This window comes from Oncorhynchus gorbuscha, linkage group LG25 (assembly GCF_021184085.1).
Source record: "Oncorhynchus gorbuscha isolate QuinsamMale2020 ecotype Even-year linkage group LG25, OgorEven_v1.0, whole genome shotgun sequence".
NCBI lineage: Eukaryota > Metazoa > Chordata > Actinopteri > Salmoniformes > Salmonidae > Oncorhynchus > Oncorhynchus gorbuscha.
The window spans coordinates 26,722,598-26,745,133 of NC_060197.1; the positions used below are offsets into that span (position 1 = coordinate 26,722,598).

Genomic DNA, 22,536 nt, shown 5'->3' on the forward strand with positions numbered 1-22,536 from the left:
GCTTCAGCAGTATGCTTAGGGTCCTTGTCCTGCTGGAAGGTGAACCTCCATCCCAGTCTCAAATCTATGGAAGACCGAAACAGGTTTCCCTCAAGAATTTCCCTGTATTTAGCGCAATTCTTCAATTCTGACCAGCTTCCCAATCCATGCCGATGAACAACTCCCCCACAGCATGATGCTGCCACTACCATGCTTCACTGTGGGGATGGTGTTCTCTGGGCAATGAGAGGTGTTGGTTCTGCCCCAGACATAGCGTTTTCCTTGATGGCCAAAAAGCTCAATTTTAGTCTCACCTGACCAGAGTACCTTCTTCCATATGTTTGGGGAGTCTCCCACATGCCTTTTGGCGAGCACCAAACGGGTTTGCTTATTTTCTTCTTTAAGCAATTGCTTTTTTCTGACCACTCTTCCGTAAAGCCCAGCTCTGTGGAGTATACGGTTTAAAGTTGTCTTATGGACAGATACTCCAATCTCCACGGTGGAGCTTTGCATATCTTTGGTCTCTTTGTTGCCTCTCTGATTAATGCCCTCCTTGCCTTGTCCGTGAGTTTTGGTGGGCGGCCCTCTCTTGGCAGGTTTCTTGTGGTGCCAAATTCTTTCAGTTTTTTAATAATGGATTAGTGGTGCCAGATTCTTTCCGGTTTTTAATAATGGATTAATGGTGCTCAGTGGGATGTTCAAAGTTTTGGATATTTTTTATAACCCAACCCTGATCTGTACTTCTCCACAACTTTGTCCCTGACCTGTTTGGAGAGCTCCTTGGTCTTCATGGTGCCGCTTGCTTGGTGGTGCCCCTTGCTTAGTGGTGTTGCAGACTCTGGGGCCTTTCAGAACAGGTGTATATATATACACTGAGATAATGTGACAGATCATGTGACACTTAGATTGCACACAGATAGACTTTATTTAACTAATTATGTGACTTCTGAAGGTAATTGGTTGCACAAGATCTTATTTAGGGGCTTCATAGCAAAGGGGGTGAATACATATGCACGCACCACTTGTCAATTTTTTTGAATTCTTTGAAACAAGTAATTTTTTTCATTTCACTTCACCAATGTGGACTATTTTGTGTATGTCTATTACAAGAAATCCAAATTTAAAAAAACATTTAAATTACAGGTTGTAATGCAACAAAATAGCAAAAACGCCAAGGGGAGTGAATACTTTTGCAAGGCACTGTAAATAACCGTGTACCTCACAGTCGTGTGCGATGGTGCATTTTAAGTGCATGTGTTTGTGAATGGTCCAATCCCCAACCCCCCCCTTCCCCATTCTTCCATTAGCAACCACATCAAGTGTCCATATCAAGTCTTTTGTCAATGTGTTCAATCCCAACTCACAGACAGATAGTACTTCTACAGTGTCTATATTGTCTCTATATCTGTGGGGCCGGGGCTTCCTGGCTGAAAACCAATAATAGCATCTCCCTTGAGGACTCAACCAATTAGAGCCTCTCTCCAGCTGCACTCAATGACCCGACCTCAGGATTCAAACTCGCTGTCGCTGCTGACGGAGATGTCGGGGGTGGAGGCTCCAGTGCCCCGAGGGTCGGTGCCAGTGCTGCAGTCGCTGGCCTCGGGGCTGCCCGGGTGACAGGGGGAGGCAGTCAGCAGGCGGGGGTGGTGGGAGTGGCGCTCCTGGACAGAACCCTCAGGGGAGCATCCGGAAGGCAGGTGGGTGGGGTCCTGTTGCAGTCTGGGAACAGGGAGAAGGAGATTGTGAAGTTAGTTTTAGAGACACATGGTTTGGTTGAAGTGTTACCTAAGTGGTACGCTCTGTGACTAATCGTAGGGCTTTTGTCTTGAGGTAAAACAATAATCAATTGGCTCACACTCAAAAAGCAGTCTTTTGATAAATTGCTTAATTTTTCAGTTTAGAATTTAGAACATCTTCAACAAGACACAGAAAGTCAAAGGTTCCAAGCTGAGTAACCTCCTCTCTTGCCTTGACTTGAGTTTTGACGTACCTGTTCTTTGCCGACGCGGCCCTGTCTCTCTGGCGTCGGTTCTTGAACCAGTTGCCGACCTGTGTAGGCGTGAGTCCCGTGGCCTGGGCCAGGTGCCGTTTCCTGGACGGGTTTGGGTAGGGGTCCTGGAGGTACCACTCCCTGAGCAGGCTACGAGTTCTCTCCTTGGAGACATAAAGGACACAACAATGGTCAGTTCCCTGCTTCACGTAACCAACAGTGTTCCTAATAATCTATATCTTTCACAATCAGATATGACATATGCAGCATATGGGTGTGATATCTTTCATTTAGGCTACTCCATTGATATTGTTAAGAGAAGATTCCCTGCAGGAGACCTAAGCCATGCTGAAAATAATCATATTAAATTGGATTTAAGGGATAATAATTATAATCTACATTATCAACATAAATATGTTATACTGTATATTGGCTCAGGATAAAAGGGCTTAGTACTGGAGAGAGGGCTAGATGCCTTACGATTGGTAGAGGTTTATACTTTGTGGGGCAGCAAGATGATTTGCCTGCAGTATCTGACTCTACCAAAAGAGGGGGATGTAACGGGGGAGTTGGGACATTACCTAAACTCCACTGACCTACTGTACGATCTATAGCAAAAGTCAGTGCTCAGCCTTAGACCCTTCACCTAATGGTCTTGCACAGACTTTACCCATTCAATATTGTCAACAACATCCTGGGCCAGAGAGTGACACACAGAGAGTGTTATGTTGTTTCTGTGGAAATGTGACCTGCTCAACGCATGTATCTGCCCAGGTTTAAGTCTAGGACTACTCAGTCCGTCACAATCTTTTTTGTGTGCTGTGTGTAGCTACTGTATCTTCTAAAATGACCTATTCCTTGCCCTGATGCAAGTGATTTCATATGCATTTAGTAGTAATTTTGTTGGTTGAAGTGCATTTCGAAGCAACCAAAATCCTGCAATGGTTAACAGGAATAGGGATGCCTTATGCCTGTGTTTCGTTGTTTTCTAAAGATAACTGATGATGTCTATACTGACATCCAAAAGGTTAAAACACTGTTAAGCCCAACATTTCCCCCTAGACCTAATGATTGTCCGCTTGGTTCCACAGACCTTTGCGTTGGAGTGATGTTGACTGTGACAGTAACCTGGGCGTGATCCAAAACGGAATATCTCTCTGTTTCACTTCAATAGTGAAAGGTTCCGGTATTCAGTGGAATCGGCTCCTAAGCAAATATCAAAGACACTGGCCATCCAGCACCAAGGAGAGTGGTTTTTTAAAAGTTTGTTTCATGTTGCATTATCGTTGCCCCGTCCTCTGTTATTTGTGTAACCAAGTGTAGCCTAGTAGCTAGGTCTACTGTGTAGCATAACCTACGATGTTTATGTGTGTTCTTTTTCTGAACCACTCCAAAAATAAGTTCCTTTGCAGGAAAATAAAGTTATTCTATTCTATCCCAGGCTAGGTGATTGCTCACTGCTGTGAGTTGGTGGAAACTCCAGAGTAAAAGGGAGCTCGTCTTATACCGCCACGGGCGGTCTCTGACACGCAAGGTTTATACTGTAGCAAACTGACTCCCTCTGTGACTGCATCCCAAATGGCACCCTATTCCCAATGTAGTCACTACTTTTGACCAGGGCCCATGGAGCTTGGGTCAAAAGTAGTGCACTATATAGGGAATAGAGTGCCAGTTGGGATGCAGTCACAGAGGAGTCAGTTGCACTATAGCATACACATGTACTATAGCCTACAGCCTATAGCCGCACAGTCCCCATTCAGCATGCTCTTATGGAGCTCTTACTGCAGGTTGAAGTAGCCTGACATCTAGACTTGTTTTGTGCTAACTCTTCCCCTCCTTGTACTCTGTCACATGAGGAATGGATTGTTGTCACAAAAAGATTGTTACCCAGGCTAAGGTTGAAGAGCAGAAGCATCTCTTCTCACCTAAGTCATTTACATGCTGAGATGTAGATTTATTTTTATTTTTATGAAAATACTTTAAAAAACAAATATATATTTTGTGTAGACTATTGAGTCTTGATTCGGCTGACATTGCTCGTTTCTTGGCTATAACACTTATGTGCTTGTTTTTATGTTTTGTGAATCCACACAAAGACGCTAATGCATATTGCCAGTGGTTCAGCAGAGAGACTGTAGATAATCATGTATTGGTCTGTCGCTCAGTAAAGGAAGTGACATGTGCAGCCACATTACTACAGACAAGATATGTCCTGTTTGAAACTTTGCCATCGAACTTTGCCATCAAACTCAAAGCAGTGAATGGTAGAAGGTGAAACGCCATAACATGACACATTAGAACATCATTTAACAGAATCTCAGTGGGAAACACCATTGCATTAATTTGTTTCTCTATAGAAATAGCCTACAGCCTCTTATGTGAAAATCTTTTACTATGTCTAACCTAACCTTGCAGGAGGGTATTGACCTCCTATTATCTATAGTCTGAGTTAACAGAGATCAGGACTGGAGAAAAAGAGAGAACCCTTGTCAGTGACTCGGGTATCATTAGCAACTGAAGCGCTCAGGAACTATTGGGGACTTGATATGCCAAGGTGCCGCAATGAGACCATCTGAAGTTATTTCAGATTTTTTGTTTTATTTAATTAACCTTTATTTAACTAGGCAAGTTAGTTAAGAACAAACTGCCTTGTTCAGGGCAGAATGACAGATGTTTCAGTATAAGAATTTCAAAATGTTTTACAAATTTACAATTAACAGTGAGTCAGCCCATTAGGCTACATACATTATTGGTTACAGTCAGATATTAGTTACGTGTTTCGTTCATTTCTAATTTATAGCCAGTTAGTGTATATAGGCATGTATGCATGATGAAGTTGCGTAACTATAGGTATGGTGCGAAAGAATCATACTTACAGCTTGGTGTCTCACCTTAAAGCAGTGCGTCTTCTGCTCGCCGTCCCAGATGGTGCGAGGCAGTGGGAACTTCTTTCGGATACGGTACTTCTCCACCGGTCCCAGGGGACGGCCCCGGAGCCGCTCTGCCTCGCGGTAATGCGCGTCCAGCCACAGATCTTGGAGTTTGGCGTGAGACTCGCGTGTAAAGCGGTGGCTCTGGAGGATCTGGTAAAGCGCCTCGAAGTTTCCTCCGTGGAAGGCGACCAGCGCCCGGGCGCGCATCACTGACTCGTGGCGGTTGAGAGCCTCCCCGGCGGAGCCAGGGACAGCATCAGGCAGGGACCATAAGAACCGCCCCAGGCGCTCGATGTCGCCGGTCTCCTCGAGGTTCTCGCACACCCGAGCCACTTGTTCCGGGGTGAACATAGGCAAAGGGAACATCTTTCCCCTTTTTCGTTCTTCTCAGACTTTGTCTACAAATAAAATAGTCTATATTATCATATATCTAAAAAAATAAATGTTGGTTCAGCTAAATGGACATGGCCAATGGTCATATTATTCCAATTGTCTGGTGCGTGAAGAGTCCTTTTACGCACCACGTCCCAGTGAGCCTCCCAGTGATGCGGAAGTTTAGTTGAATCAAATATAGTTTTGTAGTAAAAATAAATCTGATTGGCAGCGAGTTCCTTATGTAAGTTGTTTCTCCTGTCTTTTCCCGGTATTGGCAAGCTATGCTATATGTGACAACTGTCGCGTCGGAGCCAGACACTTCCTGGAGTTCTGTCGGTTCTAGTAGGCTAAAGAAAGAACGCCAGGAGTCGACCTGTATTTATAGATAGAAACAATTAGCATCTTTGTAGATGTTTTGAGAGGGATTATGCGCCACGCAGTCATTAGCCACTTAGCGGGGGGTAATGTGTATAGAGGTGACAGCCTGATCAGATTGTTTGTTTTAGCCGAGGGATACATTGACTGTCAGGATGATTGGGAAGCTAACAACAAGGATATTTAATTGGTCTGATCTGCATGATTGGCCGGCCGGGGGAAATCCAATACAGGTCAAAGGACAGGGAGGAGGATGAGGAGAAGAGAAGAGAGGAGGAAAATGTGTGTAATCAAGCGTTTTTTTTTTTACCCATTAGGCCTGGTTGGTATTTACTAGAAAGTTAATTCACCTAAATAGAATGAAGTGATACATAATCAATAACTTTTCTATAACCAATCACTGGATAATTGGAATAGTAGAATAGTGACATATTATTGTTGTGTTTATAATAATGTGATAAAATGTTTGGTTTAAAAACATCTATATTTGACTCTTACGTATAGTTTTAGTTTACAGTTTGTCAACAAATGATTATAGGTCTTCGGTCAATTGTGCATATATATTTTAGATAGGCCTAACCCAAAACAGAAGTAATTATTTTCGGATATGTTTTTTTTGGTTTGTTGTTGTTTTTTAACCCTGGTGAATGGATGCACCCTGGCTCATAACATGTATGGGTTATAGATGACAGGCCGCTTCACAGCTATAGTGTATGCTCTGATTTGAATGCGGTTTGAATCTGAGCGCCAGAGCTACCGCGCTAAGGCCTTGGCAATCTGTATCTGTATCACCTACGCGGCGGCCGCTTCCATTTGCCCACGGCGAAATCTCCCGAGATGCATGTTTGGCAAAGCTGCTAAGCATCCTCTCAACGCTCCCGGCAAAAAGTAATCGCCTTTTAATTAAAGTGGACACTCATACAGTAGACCTATCCTCCTCCACACCGGTCCGTCCCCGGGTCAGGATAGTTTTTTTTAACGTCTCTGGAGGCAGGGTGATGGACGGCAGTGTTACTCGGGGACACTGTATTATATGATCCTGCTTCATGGGTTCAATCCCTTTCTGATTTTATTAATCCGTCTTTAGGGGACACATTTTGTATTAATCCGGTTTAGAATAAGCATCTGTCCACGATTGCGGTACAACAAGCACACATAATAAACTATATTATATGAGTATAGGCTATAGGGAATTGATATATGCTCTGGGTCTTTAGGCGCATTGCATATTATTTTTAATTGTTCATAATTGTATTTATTAGGCTACTGTTTTGTTTAGGGGAATAACATTAATACGTTTGTGTATGGTGGTGGAGGTGGGTTGGGGTCAGTTCAGGAAAATCCTATTTGAAAATAAATGTTTTTTTTTATTCTGGAATTGGAATTTCATTTAGTCTCCAGAATTGATGGAATTGAAATGGAATTGACAGTAACCCTGGACAGTTTACATCCATAGTCTCTAGACTACAGAACCACATCAATGCAGTGCCAATCCAGCAGACCATGCTTATGAATTCTGTGTGCATAAAAGTTTTAAAATAGAAGTTGTGGTCATGCAAAGAAAGGGTCATGGTTTAGAAACAGGTCAAGTGGTTTAGTCTTGTCCAACAATCTTTTTACAAAACACAAATATGCGTTTACCAGACAATACAGGCTAAGCTGGAGAACTTCGAGGTCATGATTGATTATATCATTTAGACAACAGACAATTAATTCTGACTTTATGTAGAATTGAACTGTAATAGCTGAATAAATACATTATTTTATTGGCAGATTTCCTTTCTTTAGTTTTCTTATTTTGTTTTATAACCTAAACCTCTGAAAATTACTAGCATAATTTAATTGACTACAGACACACTACATGTCCAAAAGTAGGTGGAAACCTCCTAGTCTAACATCTCATTCCAAAATCATGGGCATTAATATGGAGGTGGTCCCCCTTTTGCTGCTCCACTCTTCTGGGAAGCGTTTCCAGTAAATGTTGGAACATTGCTGCAGGGACTTGCTTCCATGCAGCCACAAGAGCATAAGTGAGGTCGGGCACTGATGTTGGGCAATTAGGCCTGGCTTGCAGTCGGTGTTCCAATTCATGACAAAGGTGTTAGATGAGGTTGAGGTCAGGGCTTTGTGCAGGCAAGTCAAGTTCTTCCACATCGATCTTGACAAACCATTTCTCTATGCACTTCACTTTGTGCATGGTGGCATTGTCATGCTGAAACAGGAAAGGCCCTCCCCCAAACTGTTGCCACAAAGTTGGAAGCACAGAATCGACTAGAATGTTATTGTATGCTGTAGCATTAAGATTTACCTTCACTGGAACTAAGGAGCAAGCCTGAACTATGAAAAATAGCCCCAAACCATTATTTGTCCTCCACCAAACTTTACATTTGGCACTATGCAGTCGGGCAGGTAGCGTTCTCCTGGCATTCGCCAAACCCAGATTCGTCCATCGGACTGCCAGATGGTGAAGCATGATTCATCACTCCAGAAATGCATTTCCGTTGCTCCAGAGTCCAATGGCGGCAAGCTTTACACCACCCCAGCCGACGCTTGGCATTGCCCATGGTGATCTTAGGCTTGTGTGCGGCTTCTCGAGCATGGAAACCCGTTTCATGAAGCTCCCAACGAACAGTCATTGTTCTGACGTTGCTTACAGAGGCAGTTTAGAACTCGGTAGTGAGTGTTGCAACTGAGGACAGACTATTTTTAGCACTACGCACTTTAGCACCGCTTCAGCACTCACGGGTCCCGTTCTATGGGCTTGTGTGGCCTACCACTTCGCAGCTGAGCCGTTATTGCATCCTATGATGGTGTCACGTTGAAAGTCACTGAGCTCTTCAGTAAGGCCATTCTACTGCCAATGTTTGTCTATGGAGATTGCATGGCTGTGTACTCTATTTGAATCACCTGTCAGCAACGGGTGTGGCTGAAATAGCCGAATCCACTAAGTTGAAGGGCCGTCCACATACTTTTGGCCATGTAGTGTAAGATGTAATGTTCTAAGCCAGATGTAAATGACCAAATACACTCAAAACCAAGACATATATAAACAAAGCTAGATTTAATTTGTAATAATGTCGGCGAGGGTCTGGAAGCAAGTTCAGGGAGTGAGTGTTTTAATAAATAAATGATAAACTATCAAAATAGAGAAAGTCGCACACTCCATGTATAATCTCCCAGCAATTTAATGGGTATTTACCAACGTTTCGGCATCACTGTGCCTTCCTCAGGGATAAATCAATTAAACATAATACAAAACAAGAAACACGAACTACACACACAGACAAGAACCACGAACTACACACACAGACAAGAAACAGAAACAATGACGCCTGGGGAAGGAACCAAGGGGAGTGACAGATATAGGGAAGATAATCAAGGAGGTGATGGAGTCCAGGTTAGTGTCATGAGGCGCAGGTGCGCGAGACGATGGTGACAGGTGTGCGGGATAATCAGCAGTCTGATGACCAAGAGCCCGGGGAGGGAGTATCCCTGACAATATTATTATTTATTTCAACAACTGTATACCTTCTGTGCAGAATACATGTTCAGTGGATACATTTCTTTGTCACAAAAAGGCAAATGGAAACTAAAGTAGCTTGTGAAAGTAACAATATAAGCCTAGGCAAGATCATTTTAAACAAAATTCTGCCAAGTTCACAAGCTCCCCGATGATGTGATGCTCTTGGTAATGGCCTGAGTTGCCTAATGGTGAGTCCGCCAGTGTGTACAGGAACATTGATATTTGAAATGTTTATACATTAAATCCTTGTAAAAATATTCATTTAAACTTCAATATTATTATTATTTTTTTAATTACTCTACTAACGCAATTGTAATGCTCGTCATGGGTGGAAGAAGAAGAGGACCAATGCGCAGCGTGGTAAGTGTTCATATTCTTTAATGAAACAACTGAACACTGAACAAAATGACAAATGAACAGTCCTGTACGGTGAAGAAAAACACAGAACAGAAAATAATCACCCACAACTCAAGGGTGAAAACAGGCTGCCTACAGTGCCTTGCGAAAGTATTCGGCCCCCTTGAACTTTGCGACCTTTTGCCACATTTCAGGCTTCAAACATAAAGATATAAAACTGTATTTTTTTGTGAAGAATCAACAACAAGTGGGACACAATCAAGTGGGATATTTCAAACTTTTTGAACAAATCAAAAACTGAAAAAGTGACGCTCTTATTTACAAATTGGTGCATTCACCTTATGACATCCAGTGGAACAACCATTTACAAAATCTAAATATTTTTGAGGTACTTAAAATCAGGTGTCTCCGGAAGGTGGTGATTGACTCCGCTGTCCTGGCGTCATGAGGGAGTTTGTTCCACCATTGGGGAGCCAGAGCAGCGAACAGTTTTGACTGAGCTGAGCGGGAACTGTACTTCCTCAGTGGTAGGGAAGGCCAGAGGTGGATGAACGCAGTGCCCTTATTTGGGTGTAGGGCCTGATCAGAGCCTGGAGGTACTGAGGTGCCGTTCCCCTCACAGCTCCGTAGGCAAGCACCATGGTCTTGTAGCGGATGCGAGCTTCAACTGGAAGCCAGTGGAGAGAGCGGAGGAGCGGGGTGACGTGAGAGAACTTGGGAAGGTTGAACACTAGTCGGGCTGCGGCGTTCTGGATGAGTTGTAGGGGTTTAATGGCACAGGCAGGGAGCCCAGCCAACAGCGAGTTGCAGTAATCCAGACGGGAGATGACAAGTGCCTGGATTAGGACCTGCGCCGCTTCCTGTGTGAGGCAACTCTGCGGATGTTGTAGAGCATGAACCTACAGGAACGGGCCACCGCCTTGATGTTATTGAGAACGACAGTTTGTTTCAGGATCACAAGGTTCTTTCTGAACAAAGTTGTCAAAAACATGGAACGGGCAGTCCTTCCCGGGAAATTGTCTTGCGTTCAGCATGAAAATCCACACTGATATGTCTGCCAGACATGCAGAGATGCGATTCGCCACCTGGTCATCAGAAGGGGGAAAGGAGAAGATTAATTTTCTGCATAGCAATGATAGGAGAGAGTATAGCGAGAATAGGAGAGGGCCTGCAGCCCCTTTACTTTCAGTGCAGAAAACTCTCTCCAGAAGTTCAGTGAGGATCTCTGAATGATCCAATGTTGACCTAAATGACCAATGATGATAAATACAATCCACCTGTGTGTAATCAAGTCTCCGTATAAATGCACCTGCACTGTGATAGTCTCAGAGGTCCGTTAAAAGCGCAGAGAGCATCATGAAGAACAAGGAACACACCAGGCAGGTCCGAGATACTGTTGTGAAGAAGTTTAAAGCCGGATTTGGATACAAAAAGATTTCCCAAGCTTTAAACATCCCAAGGAGCACTGTGCAAGCGATAATATTGAAATGGAAGGAGTATCAGACCACTGCAAATCTACCAAGACCTGGCCGTCCCTCTAAACTTTCAGTTCATACAAGGAGAAGACTGATCAGAGATGCAGCCAAGAGGCCCATGATCACTCTGGATGAACTGCAGAGATCTACAGCTGAGGTGGGAGACTCTGTCCATAGGACAACAATCAGTCGTATATTGCACAAATCTGGCCTTTATGGAAGAGTGGCAAGAAGAAAGCCATTTCTTAAAGAAATCCATAAAAAGTGTTGTTTAAAGTTTGCCACACGCCACCTGGGAGACACACCAAACATGTGGAAGAAGGGGCTCTGGTCAGATTAAACCAAAATTGAACTTTTTGGCAACAATGCAAAACGTTATGTTTGGCGTAAAAGCAACACAGCTCATCACCCTGAACACACCATCCTCACTGTCAAACATGGTGGTGGCAGCATCATGGTTTGGGCCTGCTTTTCTTCAGCAGGGACAGGGAAGATGGTTAAAATTGATGGGAAGATGGATTGAGCCAAATACAGTACCATTCTGGAAGAAAACCTGATGGAGTATGCAAAAGACCTGAGACTGGGACGGAGATTTGTCTTCCAACAAGACAATGATCCAAAACATAAAGCAAAATCTACAATGGAATGGTTAAAAAATAAACATATCCAGGTGTTAGAATGGCCAAGTCAAAGTCCAGACCTGAATCCAATCGAGAATCTGTGGAAAGAACTGAAAACTGCTGTTCACAAATGCTCTCCATCCAACCTCACTGAGCTCGAGCTGTTTTGCAAGGAGGAATGGGAAAAAATTTCAGTCTCTCGATGTGCAAAACTGATAGAGACACCCCAATCGACTTACAGCTGTAATCGCAGCAAAAGGTGACGCTACAAAGTATTAACTTAAGGGGGCTGAATAATTTTGCACGCCCAATTTTTCAGTTTTTGATTTGTTCAAAAAGTTTGAAATATCCAATAAATGTCGTTCCACTTCATGATTGTGTCCCACTTGTTGTTGATTCTTCACAAAAAAAATACAGTTTTATATCTTTATGTTTGAAGCCTGAAATGTGGCAAAAGGTCGCAAAGTTCAAGGGGGCCGAATACTTTCGCAAGGCACTGTATGTATGGTTCTCAATCAGGGACAACGATAAACAGCTGCCTCTGATTGAGAACCATACCAAGCCAAACACAGAAATACCAAATCATAGAAAAAAGAACAGACTGCCCACCCAACTCCCGCCCTGACCATACTAAAACAAAGACATCACAAAGGAACTAAGGTCAGAACGTGACAACAATGTATAAAAAACTGTGACAAAATTCTTATTTTTCAAATGGAAGTAAATCCAAACAGTCCATAGCTCAAGACAAAGGTATAGATTCCCTGTACAAACAGTGGGCGGAGGATGATAGCACATCTAGATTATCAGGGCAGTGGGGTGCAGTGTGAGTGTGCCTATGTGTGTGTCTGTCTGTCAGGAGGGAGGGAGGGATTGTACTGTGTGTGTGCAAGTGTCTGTTCACACAGCCAGTATAGAGGAGCACAGAAGGGGGGAGAAATTAGATGAGCCGGGGGAAGATCATACCTTATAGTTAATCTGACGCTGTTGGGTCTTAGACACTTCTCGCGTTTGAATGCACACTTGTACACACACTTGCGTAAACATACACACACACACACACACACACACACACACACACACACACACACACACACACACACACACACACACACACACACACACACACACACACACACACACACACACACACACACACACACACACACACACACACACACACACACACACACACACACACACATCCCTCTACCCCCTTCCAAATCCCACCAATCTGTTAACACTTTGAGAGCAGACTGAGTGAGATTACCAATCTTCTTAATCATAGATGGAGATGGGATGAGGAGATTATGATGGTGTGTGCCAGTCAGTATCAGTGTGTGAGGGGTGTTTAAACTGTATTGATTTATTGAATACCACACATCCTTATAGAGGCATCGTTTTGATATGATACAACACGATAGCGTGTCAATAAAGCCTGCTAAAGTTTATAATCCTGGCTGTGTTGTCAAAATTGCACTCTTGCAAGCTTTGCAAGGAAAGTTTACAAGCTGAACCAAACACATCGTGTTTAACACATGAACACTGAAGAGTGGTCATCAACCTTGTAGCAACATTTCCCATCTATTTGTCCTGATCATTTTTTTGTTACCAGAGTTATATAGTTACATACTTTTGTGTTCTAATTAATTCTGTGACCATATGCACATATCTAGCCCTCATTCCCCTCTTCCCCTCCCCTCCCTGCACCTCTTCGCCTTTCGGGACAAAACAAGGTCTGCATCCCAAATGGCTCCCTATTCCCTATAGTGCCTATGGGCCCGGGTCAAAAGTAGTGCACCACAGGAAATATTGGGTTCCATTTGGGACGCAGGCCAGGACATGATGATGGAGGTGGAACCCCACTTGGCATAATTAATTCGACTTAAACAAGAAGTCGCCTGCTTAAAAATGAGCTGTTGATTTTGCCAACACGCATGGCAGGGGGTGGGGTCTGGGGCCCTGTGTGGCGGGGTATTACCCATCCAACCATGCTGTATAAATCCACAACTCAACACAATTAACAAGCAACTGGGAGGAGAACTAATTAGTGTTATCGTTATCACCGGCCCCAACCCCTATTCCTCCTAAAGAAAGGAGGTCAAACACACACGCAACGAGCTCAGGAAAACACACCGAAACAAATGAATTAAGCACACATGCACTCGCATAACACACACTGACACACACACACTAATTCCATCCCAGCAAGTGAAGTAGGGGCTAATTACAAACTTGTTTGCAACTCAATACCAGTATCCTCTCAGACAGGTCGAGTGTCCCCCACCCCCTCCCCACATAGGAGGGTCTCCCAGGCAGCACCATATGCCCAGGGGTCATTCACCAAACAAACAATATATTCACTTCCCCTTCCGCTGTTGTGAGGTGCTATAGGAGGAGAAAGAGCAAAGTCTCTTGCCTCAATTGGCCCAGGGTGAGCACGGAGGATTGAGATAGCAGTCACCGTGGAGGCAAATATTTGTGGTGGATTGAAAGACGAGGAGTAAATCCCTGTCTAAATTTTTAGCACCGTCAGAAAGACCCCACAAAGCTCTTATTTTAACCAGCATCTACCACGTATTATTAACAACATAACTATTTTTGTTGTTTGCATTATACTCAATCTCAGTTGACTGTTTTTTATTTTTATTTTTTTAACCTTTATTTAACCAGGCAAGTCAGTTAAGAACAGATTCTTATTTTCAATGACGGCCTGGGAACAGTGGGTTAACTGCCTGTTCAGGGGCAGAACAACAGATTTGTACCTTGTCAGCTCAGGGGTTTGAACTCGCAACCTTCCGGTAACTAGTCCAACGCTCTAACCACTAGGCTACGCTACAGTATATGACTGGATTATACAGTGCCTTCACGATCCCTTGACTTTTCCCACATTTTGTTAAATTACAGCCTTATTCTAAAATTGATTAAATTGTTGTTTTTTTCATCTATCTACACACAATGCCCCATAATGACAAAGGAAAACATTTTTTTTTAGAAATGTTTGTTAATTTATTATAAATAAAATGGAAATATCACATTTACATAAGTATTCAGACCCTTTACTCAGTACTTTGTAGAAGCACCTTTGGCAGCGATTAAAGCCTTGATTCTTCATTGAGTAAATACACCTGTATTTGGGGAGTTTCTCCCATTCTTCTCTGCAGATCCTCTCCACCTCTGTCAGGTTGGATGGGGAGTGTTGTGCACAGCTATTTTCAGGTCTCTTCAGAGATGTTCAGGCTCTGGCTGGGCTACTCAATGACATTCAGAGACTTATGGGGTATTGTTTGTAGACTGATGAGAAAAAACAAACAATTGAATCGATTTTAGAATAAGGCTGTAACGTAACAAAATGTGGAAAAAGTCAAGGGGTCTGAATACTTTCCGAATGCACTATAGATGGGATATCATCACCCAGAATAACATGCTGTACCCCCTCATTCTCTGGATGGCTCATCATCAGCCTGTCAATTGATGCTGAATTATTCATGATTTGTAGAAGGTTGCTCTCTAGGTTCAAGTCTCCATTCTCATGACCTTTGTATAGAAAGAGTCTGGCACTCCAATACGATGGGGCGACTTGTGTTCTAAATTCAATTGTGTTATCTGTGTGTGTGTGTCCAACCTGTGTGCGTGTGTGTGTACTCTGTGTCTCTGTCTCTCGACGTGTATGTCTCTCTGCCTGTGTCCAACCCCAGGGCTATCTGATAGCGATCCACCTCCCCAAGGAGGACCTGTTTGACGTCTCTCTCTACTGCCAGCACTACTGTCTCCTCCCCCTGGATGGGTTTCTTTCAGGTTCAGTTAACAAACGGCCCGTCCTCCTAACATAGTCCCAGACGGCACTCCACCACAGAATGTGGTCTTGGATGGGGATGCCTGCTCTAGTATTTCTATAGCTCCGCCTAAGGAAGGTATCACTGTTGCTGTGTGTGAAGATGAGCTTACACAAGGAGATCTCCTTTTGATGACTTATCAACCAACCAACAATGTTGTCTAATTTATGCTCTATGCACTAGAAAATAGACTTGGGGATGGATGGGTGGATCACTCTCAGGGTTTGTTTGCTGGGCTGGTCGTTGGTCCTTGTGCTTATGATTACTGTGATTCGTGACTAGCAACAATGGCTGCTAGTGGTCATGGTGGTGATGTAAGGGGTTAGAACAATAGGAGGGCCAATGTCTGTCTGTCTGTGCCTGGCTGGCTGGCTGGCTGGCTTCACTGCCATGACTTCATAGCCTAGAGAACTCAGAGGCGAGAAGCTTAGAGAAGAGAACATAGAATGTTAGAATTCTTTGGAATCTTAGAAGCTCTCTGTGTCAAAGAAAGAACACTGTCCAATTCTGGATTCTGTCTGTAACTCAATAGGCACCTCTGTCAAATGTTAGTTTGTGGTCAAAATGTTATTGAGTTATATTTTATTTCTACCAATTGTAGTCAAATTGAATATCATACTCACAGAAATTGTGCTTAACATTTTAATTGACATTGTCTTTCAAGTCTCTTTACTTGCATGCCTGTGAACTCACAGAGAACTATCTGCTTACCAGTTTGGCCATCATGTCTTAGGTGACTTAATAGAAGAAAAATAATTGAATTCTCACACCATGCAGCCTCGCTGCGATTCCTTGATATAACAGGTGTTATTGGAGTTGTTTAGGAATGCTAAAGGGCTTAAAAGGTAGGACTTATTCTCACCTAATACTTTAATACTCATTAATTCCTGATTCAGTGACTTACCTCTATTGAGCACCCTTCCCCCCCTCCCTGTCCCACCCTGCCCCACCTGCCTGCCCCAGCCCAGCCACTCTGCAGCTCCGCCAAATTACCCCCCGGGAGGGACAGGTGGATAAAGTGAGGGCTGGGGGAGGGATGAAGGGATGGAGGGTAGAGGATGGTTATTTAAGAGTGCTTAAAGGCTCAGTAAAGTTTGTTTGTTGTGTGCTAATTTTGTCTGCCTTCATGTCACCTAGATGTACTGATAGGAGTGCACTACATACACACTGACCTGAGCTTATAACTACTCTTTAGAGCACTGAATAGACTTTAATGATTGACTGATTGATAGTTGCCCATAGAGAGACACACATTCTGAGACATTGTTTGCAGCATGGTTATTATTAATTTATTGCAAGAAATGGAGAATAAGTGGAAATAAGCCATGGCAAAAATCAAAAACAACTCCTTCTAAAACGATCTCCTCTGATTTTTCCTATAAGAAAATACATGTTGTATATCACTGTATGTACTGTACTGTGTACTGTACCAGAACTATGGATAAGCTCCTCTCCTCTGAGATTTAATGCAGATCCTGGGAGCCAAACTGTGAGGGCCCAGGGAATGTGCAGCCAGTCTACAAACACAGTACAATAGGCCAATTGCATCATGCCATCCTTCATCTGTTTACTAAATTATTGTGATAGAGGAGCTTGCATTAGCTCATTGATCGAGGAGACAGATTTAACTTAGCTCTATGTGGCTAGTGTCAGTGTCTGGTCAGTGGGTTCCCGACTCCAAGGTTCTGGTTCCTTGTTGTGTGTGTGTGTGTGTGTGTGTGTGTGTGTGTGTGTGTGTGTGTGTGTGTGTGTGTGTGTGTGTGTGTGTGTGTGTGTGTGTGTGTGTGTGTGTGTGTGTGTGTGCAACTCTGTGAGTTTGTGTATGTGTGTGACTGTGTGTGCGCGACTGTGTCAGAGGGGGATGCCCTGTCCAGCCTGCCCCCGTCCGTTTGTTCTCTCCTGGTGGGTAGGAGTATACAAGCAAGGCGCTGGGCACTGGGGAGGATAAAAGAGGACGGTGGGAGAAGGAGAAGGAGGAGGCTATAAGCAAGGCGCTGGTGAGGCTCAGTGAGAGGGATTACCTAGATCCATTAGGCCTGATTTTTCTTCACCCCCCCGGGCGGTGTCACGTCCTATTAGAACTGCAACCGCTAGCTGAGTACCACGGTGGTGGAGGGCGAAGGGAGACGTATTTAGCGGGATACGTTTAAAGCGCAGGTAGCCAGGGCGTCCAAGAACACTCGACTTAACTGGCCATGAGTGAACTGGATGCATGCATCGGTGGGAGCTTGTTCCGTAAGCAGACAGGTCGCCTGCTCCTAAAGCTGGCATTGATGACTGATAAGCTCACACTCGTTTAAGTGAAACGGATGTTTCAGCTCACTTCTGTCCAGGCTGCTCTGCCCGGTGTTAAGTGTTACCAGAGGTGACCTGTTCCTGTTCCTCTCACCCCTGAGACACAAACATGTCTCACCTTTACACTGAAATGCATTTTGGTTTCTACTTTTCACATTGCTTTGCATCTTTTTTTTATTGGAGAGTTGCTTGTAGAGTTCACATAAAATGTTTTATTTTATAAGTATTTCATTTCATAAGTAGTTAAGTTGTAACGTGTTGATCGTCATGACCTGACCTCATAGTGGAATCCAGGTGAACTCATCAGACATGTAACACTCAACAACTAGTTCTTGTTGGACAGTATAGGGCAGTCATACTTAATAGGCAGACTTGGTCCCGGATCCAAATCAAGAACGGGGTCAATAAGGACCGCGGGTCCTGACTTTAAACAGGTTTTCTTTTTTTTGGGGGGGGCTCAGTCTGGCTGTGAACTTTCTGCTGTTGGGAGTTGTAATAGTGCATTGGCGGTTTTCCTATTTTTATCACATTCACTTACAGCTATTTATAACCGGTCAAATAATATAAATCAAATAATATAATTCAAAAATGTCCAGTTGATCAACTTGCCCATGTTAGCTAAGTAGGTAAGCTAGGCTAACCCCATGGCAAAATGTGTAGATTTGCAGGAAATTTGCTTTACAGCTGCGAACTGTTATCTCCGCCAACAAGAGGCGTGTGAACAGTTTGGGGTCGCATGGGTAGCGAGGGGTTTCTTACTACGCGGATAAATTCAAATATCTATCCGGACCTTTGCCACCTAGGAAGTTTGTGTGACCGGACCTTCTCAAATATTATTTGAATACCGTGTACCGAAATTTTTGGGAAATGTTCAATGTGTTTCCACCACATTTTCAACTCTACTGATAGTTTTGTCACAGAAACTGTTGCGTTAAATAGCTCAATGTTCCTACTCTGGCCTTGGCATGTACTCTCTAGCCAACAGCTGGCAGATACAGTGCGGGTAGATGAAAAAAATGATGTTGAACTTCACAGGATGGTGAAAGTGCATGATATGAGCTTCAGGCTCCTTTCCAATAAATTCCGCTGGTCTGATTCTTTTTCTTCGGTACATGAAGTAACAGAAGTTGTCATCAAGCACTGATTTCTATCTGCAACATATCCTTTTGATGGAGACCCACCACTGGTGGGAGAATTCGCAAATATTTACATATGCATACAAATCTGAAGCTAATTGGATGTAAACCTAACTTGTACTGAATCGTTTGTTACAGAGTAATATAATTCAAGTGAACCCAACATACAGAGACGCGTTTGAAGTCAATTCGATACAACTTTATCTCCTCAGGGGCAATCAATTAAGAAAGGCATTGATTTCCAGTCAAGTGCTTTCCGATGGTCAAGCAACAGGGGAAGCCGTCATTAGCGCAAAATAAGGTCCTAATGCTGAACATTTTCAATGACTGTCTGTTTAACATGCTGTGGCAATAGACAAAAGGTCATTCAGCTCTTAATACTTTGTCTGTGGGTGCACCCCAAATGGCATCCTATTTCCTATATAGTGCACCATACAAAAGGGAATTGGTGCCATTTGGGACGCAACCGGTCTCTCCAGTCCTCCGAAGTTTTGGGGTCACTGCTACCTCACTGCAATTCTCATCCATGAAGTGACCCGCAAAAAAAGCCCCCCTCAAAAGCCCCACTAGGCCGAGGGCTCCAGCATGTCTGGTCTTTTCTCGGTACACATACATCCCCCTCCTCTGCCTCCTCTTCTCCTTGTACACAGCCAATCTAGTGGTAGGCCTCCTGCTAGCTCCACACAGAGGCCGGCCCTAATTGCTCTTGTCGTAAAGCTCCTTGACCCTAATAAGCTGCAGCTCCCCAAAGCTGTCGAGATAAACCCCACTTTACCTCACCAAACCTGCTTAATGCCACTCCTTACCCGTAACCCCCCCTCCCTTCCCCCCTCTGCCTTCTGCCACTCAAACACCATGGACGGGACGGTGACGTACTGAGGAAGAGTGAAAAATAGGAGCAGAGGGAAAGCGCAAGAGAAACATAAACAACGTAGTCCGAGTTATTGGTCTGGTGAGATGAAGAGAGGCACATAGAACAAGAACGCCCTACGATGAGAATGTTGACAAAGGAAATCTGCTAATATGGTTGAAGGTAGAGTTGTTGGAGTGAGAGAGCAGGGACGAGATGTGTATCTGCTTAGATAGATCACTGGTGTAATAAGTTAAAGTGTTGGGATGATGAACCAAGTGCCCAGCAGCAGTGATTACGTGTTATTCCCTTCCGTGTCTCACCACCAAGTTCAATAAATGAGATCACAGGGCTTTGTGGAGTTCACTTCAAAACAGGTCGTGTTAATTACTAAAAAAGATAGGATGTTAGGTCGAATCACCTTTTAACCCAGGCGTCAGCTTCTATTGGTTTAGTTAGTGACATCTTTTAAACCCAGAGACATGTTGTGTCCTCACAAGTTGTGAGCAACACCACACTACATACAGTGGGGAGAACAAGTATTTGATACACTGCCGATTTTGCAGGTTTTCTTACTTACAAAGCATGTAGAGGTCTGTAATTTTTATCATAGGTACACTTCAACTGTGAGAGACAAAAATCCAGAAAATCACATTGTATGATTTTTAAGTAATTAATTTGCATTTTATTGCATGACATAAGTATTTGATCACCTACCAACCAGTAAGAATTCCGGCTCTCAAGGACCTGTTCATCAAGAAGCCCTCCTGTTCTCCACTCATTACCTGTATTAACTGCACCTGTTTGAACTTGTTACCTGTATAAAAGACACCTGTCCTGTTCTCCCCACTGTATATGGTTTGCTCTAAAAGAAAGATAAAATTTAATTTGTCAATTAAAAAATGTAAAATTGCCCATTGTTTTATTTGTGGATTTTTCACTTCCTGAATTGACAACTGAATTCATTGAAAACAGAGAAATTGAGATCATGAATTTTAAAAAAATGCCCTATTAAAAAAAAAAAATCTACTTGTTAATTACATTTCTTAAATTGACAACTGAATTCACCCCGAACCTGATATGCAACCCCTATCTGAGAGAAATTGAGATCATGAATAAAGAAACTGCTCTATTTTATTTGTTTTTTTTTCAACTTTTTAATTACATTTCTAAAATTGACAACTAAATTCACCCCGAACCTGATATGCAACCCCTATCACCAAAATATTAGTGAAATGTAGAGAGAAATCTGTTGATTTCCTTCCCAATCATCATAGGTTAGCATGAAAATCTACTAGATTGACGTACTCAGGAACTTGATTTAGACTCAACAGAATAAGAACTGCGATCCAACACGACAAGTCATATTACCAATGGTAACCTTACTCCATTGCCTCCTACTTGGTTGAGTTGCTACTACACACAATTATCTGTGCCAAAAGCATTTCATAGTAATGCCAACTGAAATGATCAAAACATTTTACTTTAAAAAAAAATGGTAATAACATAGGACAGACAATTAATTTTCCCCAAAAAATACAACATGTAATGAAAAGTAATTTCAGAAACAAGTTGTAGTTTTTGTTGTATTTTAATAGGATATTTTAATATTTGAAAAATATCACAATGAATATGTAAACTTCCAACCACAAATCTTTTTTTTCACTCCCAAATAACTAAATAATATTATTTATTAGTGGTTGGAGAACAGAGTTCTCTGGCTATTCTGTGCTACATTTAGTCCTTCACAGGGCTAACAAGTCAGTGACCACCGCTATGCAAAATGGTAATACTGTACCATATATTCACAATGCAAAATAACCAGGATGAATACTATGGATACATCCTAAATGGCACCCCATTGTTCCGCAAGTAGTCTATAGGGAATAGGGTGCCATTTGAGACGTGACCTAGGGGATCATACGGGACCTCTGTCGACATCCCTACTAAAGAGAACAACATACAGTTGAAGTCAGAAGTTTACATACACTTAGGTTGGAGTCATTAAAACCCGTTTTGGCAACCACTCCACAAATTTCTTTTTAACAAACTATAGTTTTGGCAAGTCGGTTGGGACATCTACTTTGTGCACGACACAAGTAATTTGTCCAACAATTGTTTACAGACAGATTATTTCACTTATAATTCACTGTATCACAATTCCAGTGGGTCAGAAGTTTACATACACTAAGTTGACTGTGCCTTTAAACAATTTTCAGAAAATGATATCATGGCTTTAGAGGCTTCTGATAGGCTAATTGACATCATTTGAGTCGATTGGAGGTGTACCTGTGGATGTATCTCAAGGCCTACCTACAAACTCAGTGCCTCTTTGCTTGACATCATTGGAAAATCAAAAGAAATCAGCCAAGACCTCAGAAACAGAAAGGTTCATCCTTGGGAGCAATTTCCAAATGCCTGAAGGTACCACAATCATCTGTACAAACAATAGTACGCAAGTATAAACACCATGGGACGACGCAGCCGTCATACCACTCAGGAAGGAGACGCGTTCTGTCTCCTAGAGATGAACGTACTTTAGTGCAAAAAGTGCATATCAATCCCAGAACAACAGCAAAGGACCTTGTGAAGATGCTGGAGGAAACAGGTACAAAAGTATCTATATCCACAGTAAAATGAGTCCTATATCGACATAACCTGAAAGGCCACTCAGCAAGGAAGAAGCCACTGCTCCAAAACCGCCATAAAAAAGCCAGACGACGGTTTGCAACTGCACATGGGGATAGAGATCGTACTTTCTGGAGAAATGTCCTCTGATCTGATGAAACAGA

The 22,536-nt window shown here is 43.0% G+C and overlaps 1 protein-coding gene across 2 annotated transcripts; it reads right to left on the reverse strand.

The window, feature by feature from the left end:
- Nucleotides 1-1,073: 1,073 nt before the first annotated feature.
- On the reverse strand, nt 1,074-5,606 carry LOC124014468 (homeobox protein SIX6-like). 2 transcript variants are annotated; one of them, XM_046329513.1, is made up of 3 exons: nt 4,861-5,606; nt 1,970-2,133; nt 1,074-1,698 (listed from the first exon to the last, which is right to left on the reverse strand). In XM_046329513.1, the coding sequence occupies exons 1-3, from the start codon at nt 5,266-5,268 to the stop codon at nt 1,485-1,487; spliced, it is 786 nt and encodes a 261-aa protein (XP_046185469.1). In that variant the 5' UTR covers nt 5,269-5,606; the 3' UTR covers nt 1,074-1,484. The 2 variants fall into 2 exon arrangements, with proteins under 2 accessions (XP_046185469.1, XP_046185468.1); XM_046329512.1 differs by having other exon boundaries at nt 4,846-5,606.
- Nucleotides 5,607-22,536: the final 16,930 nt, after the last annotated feature.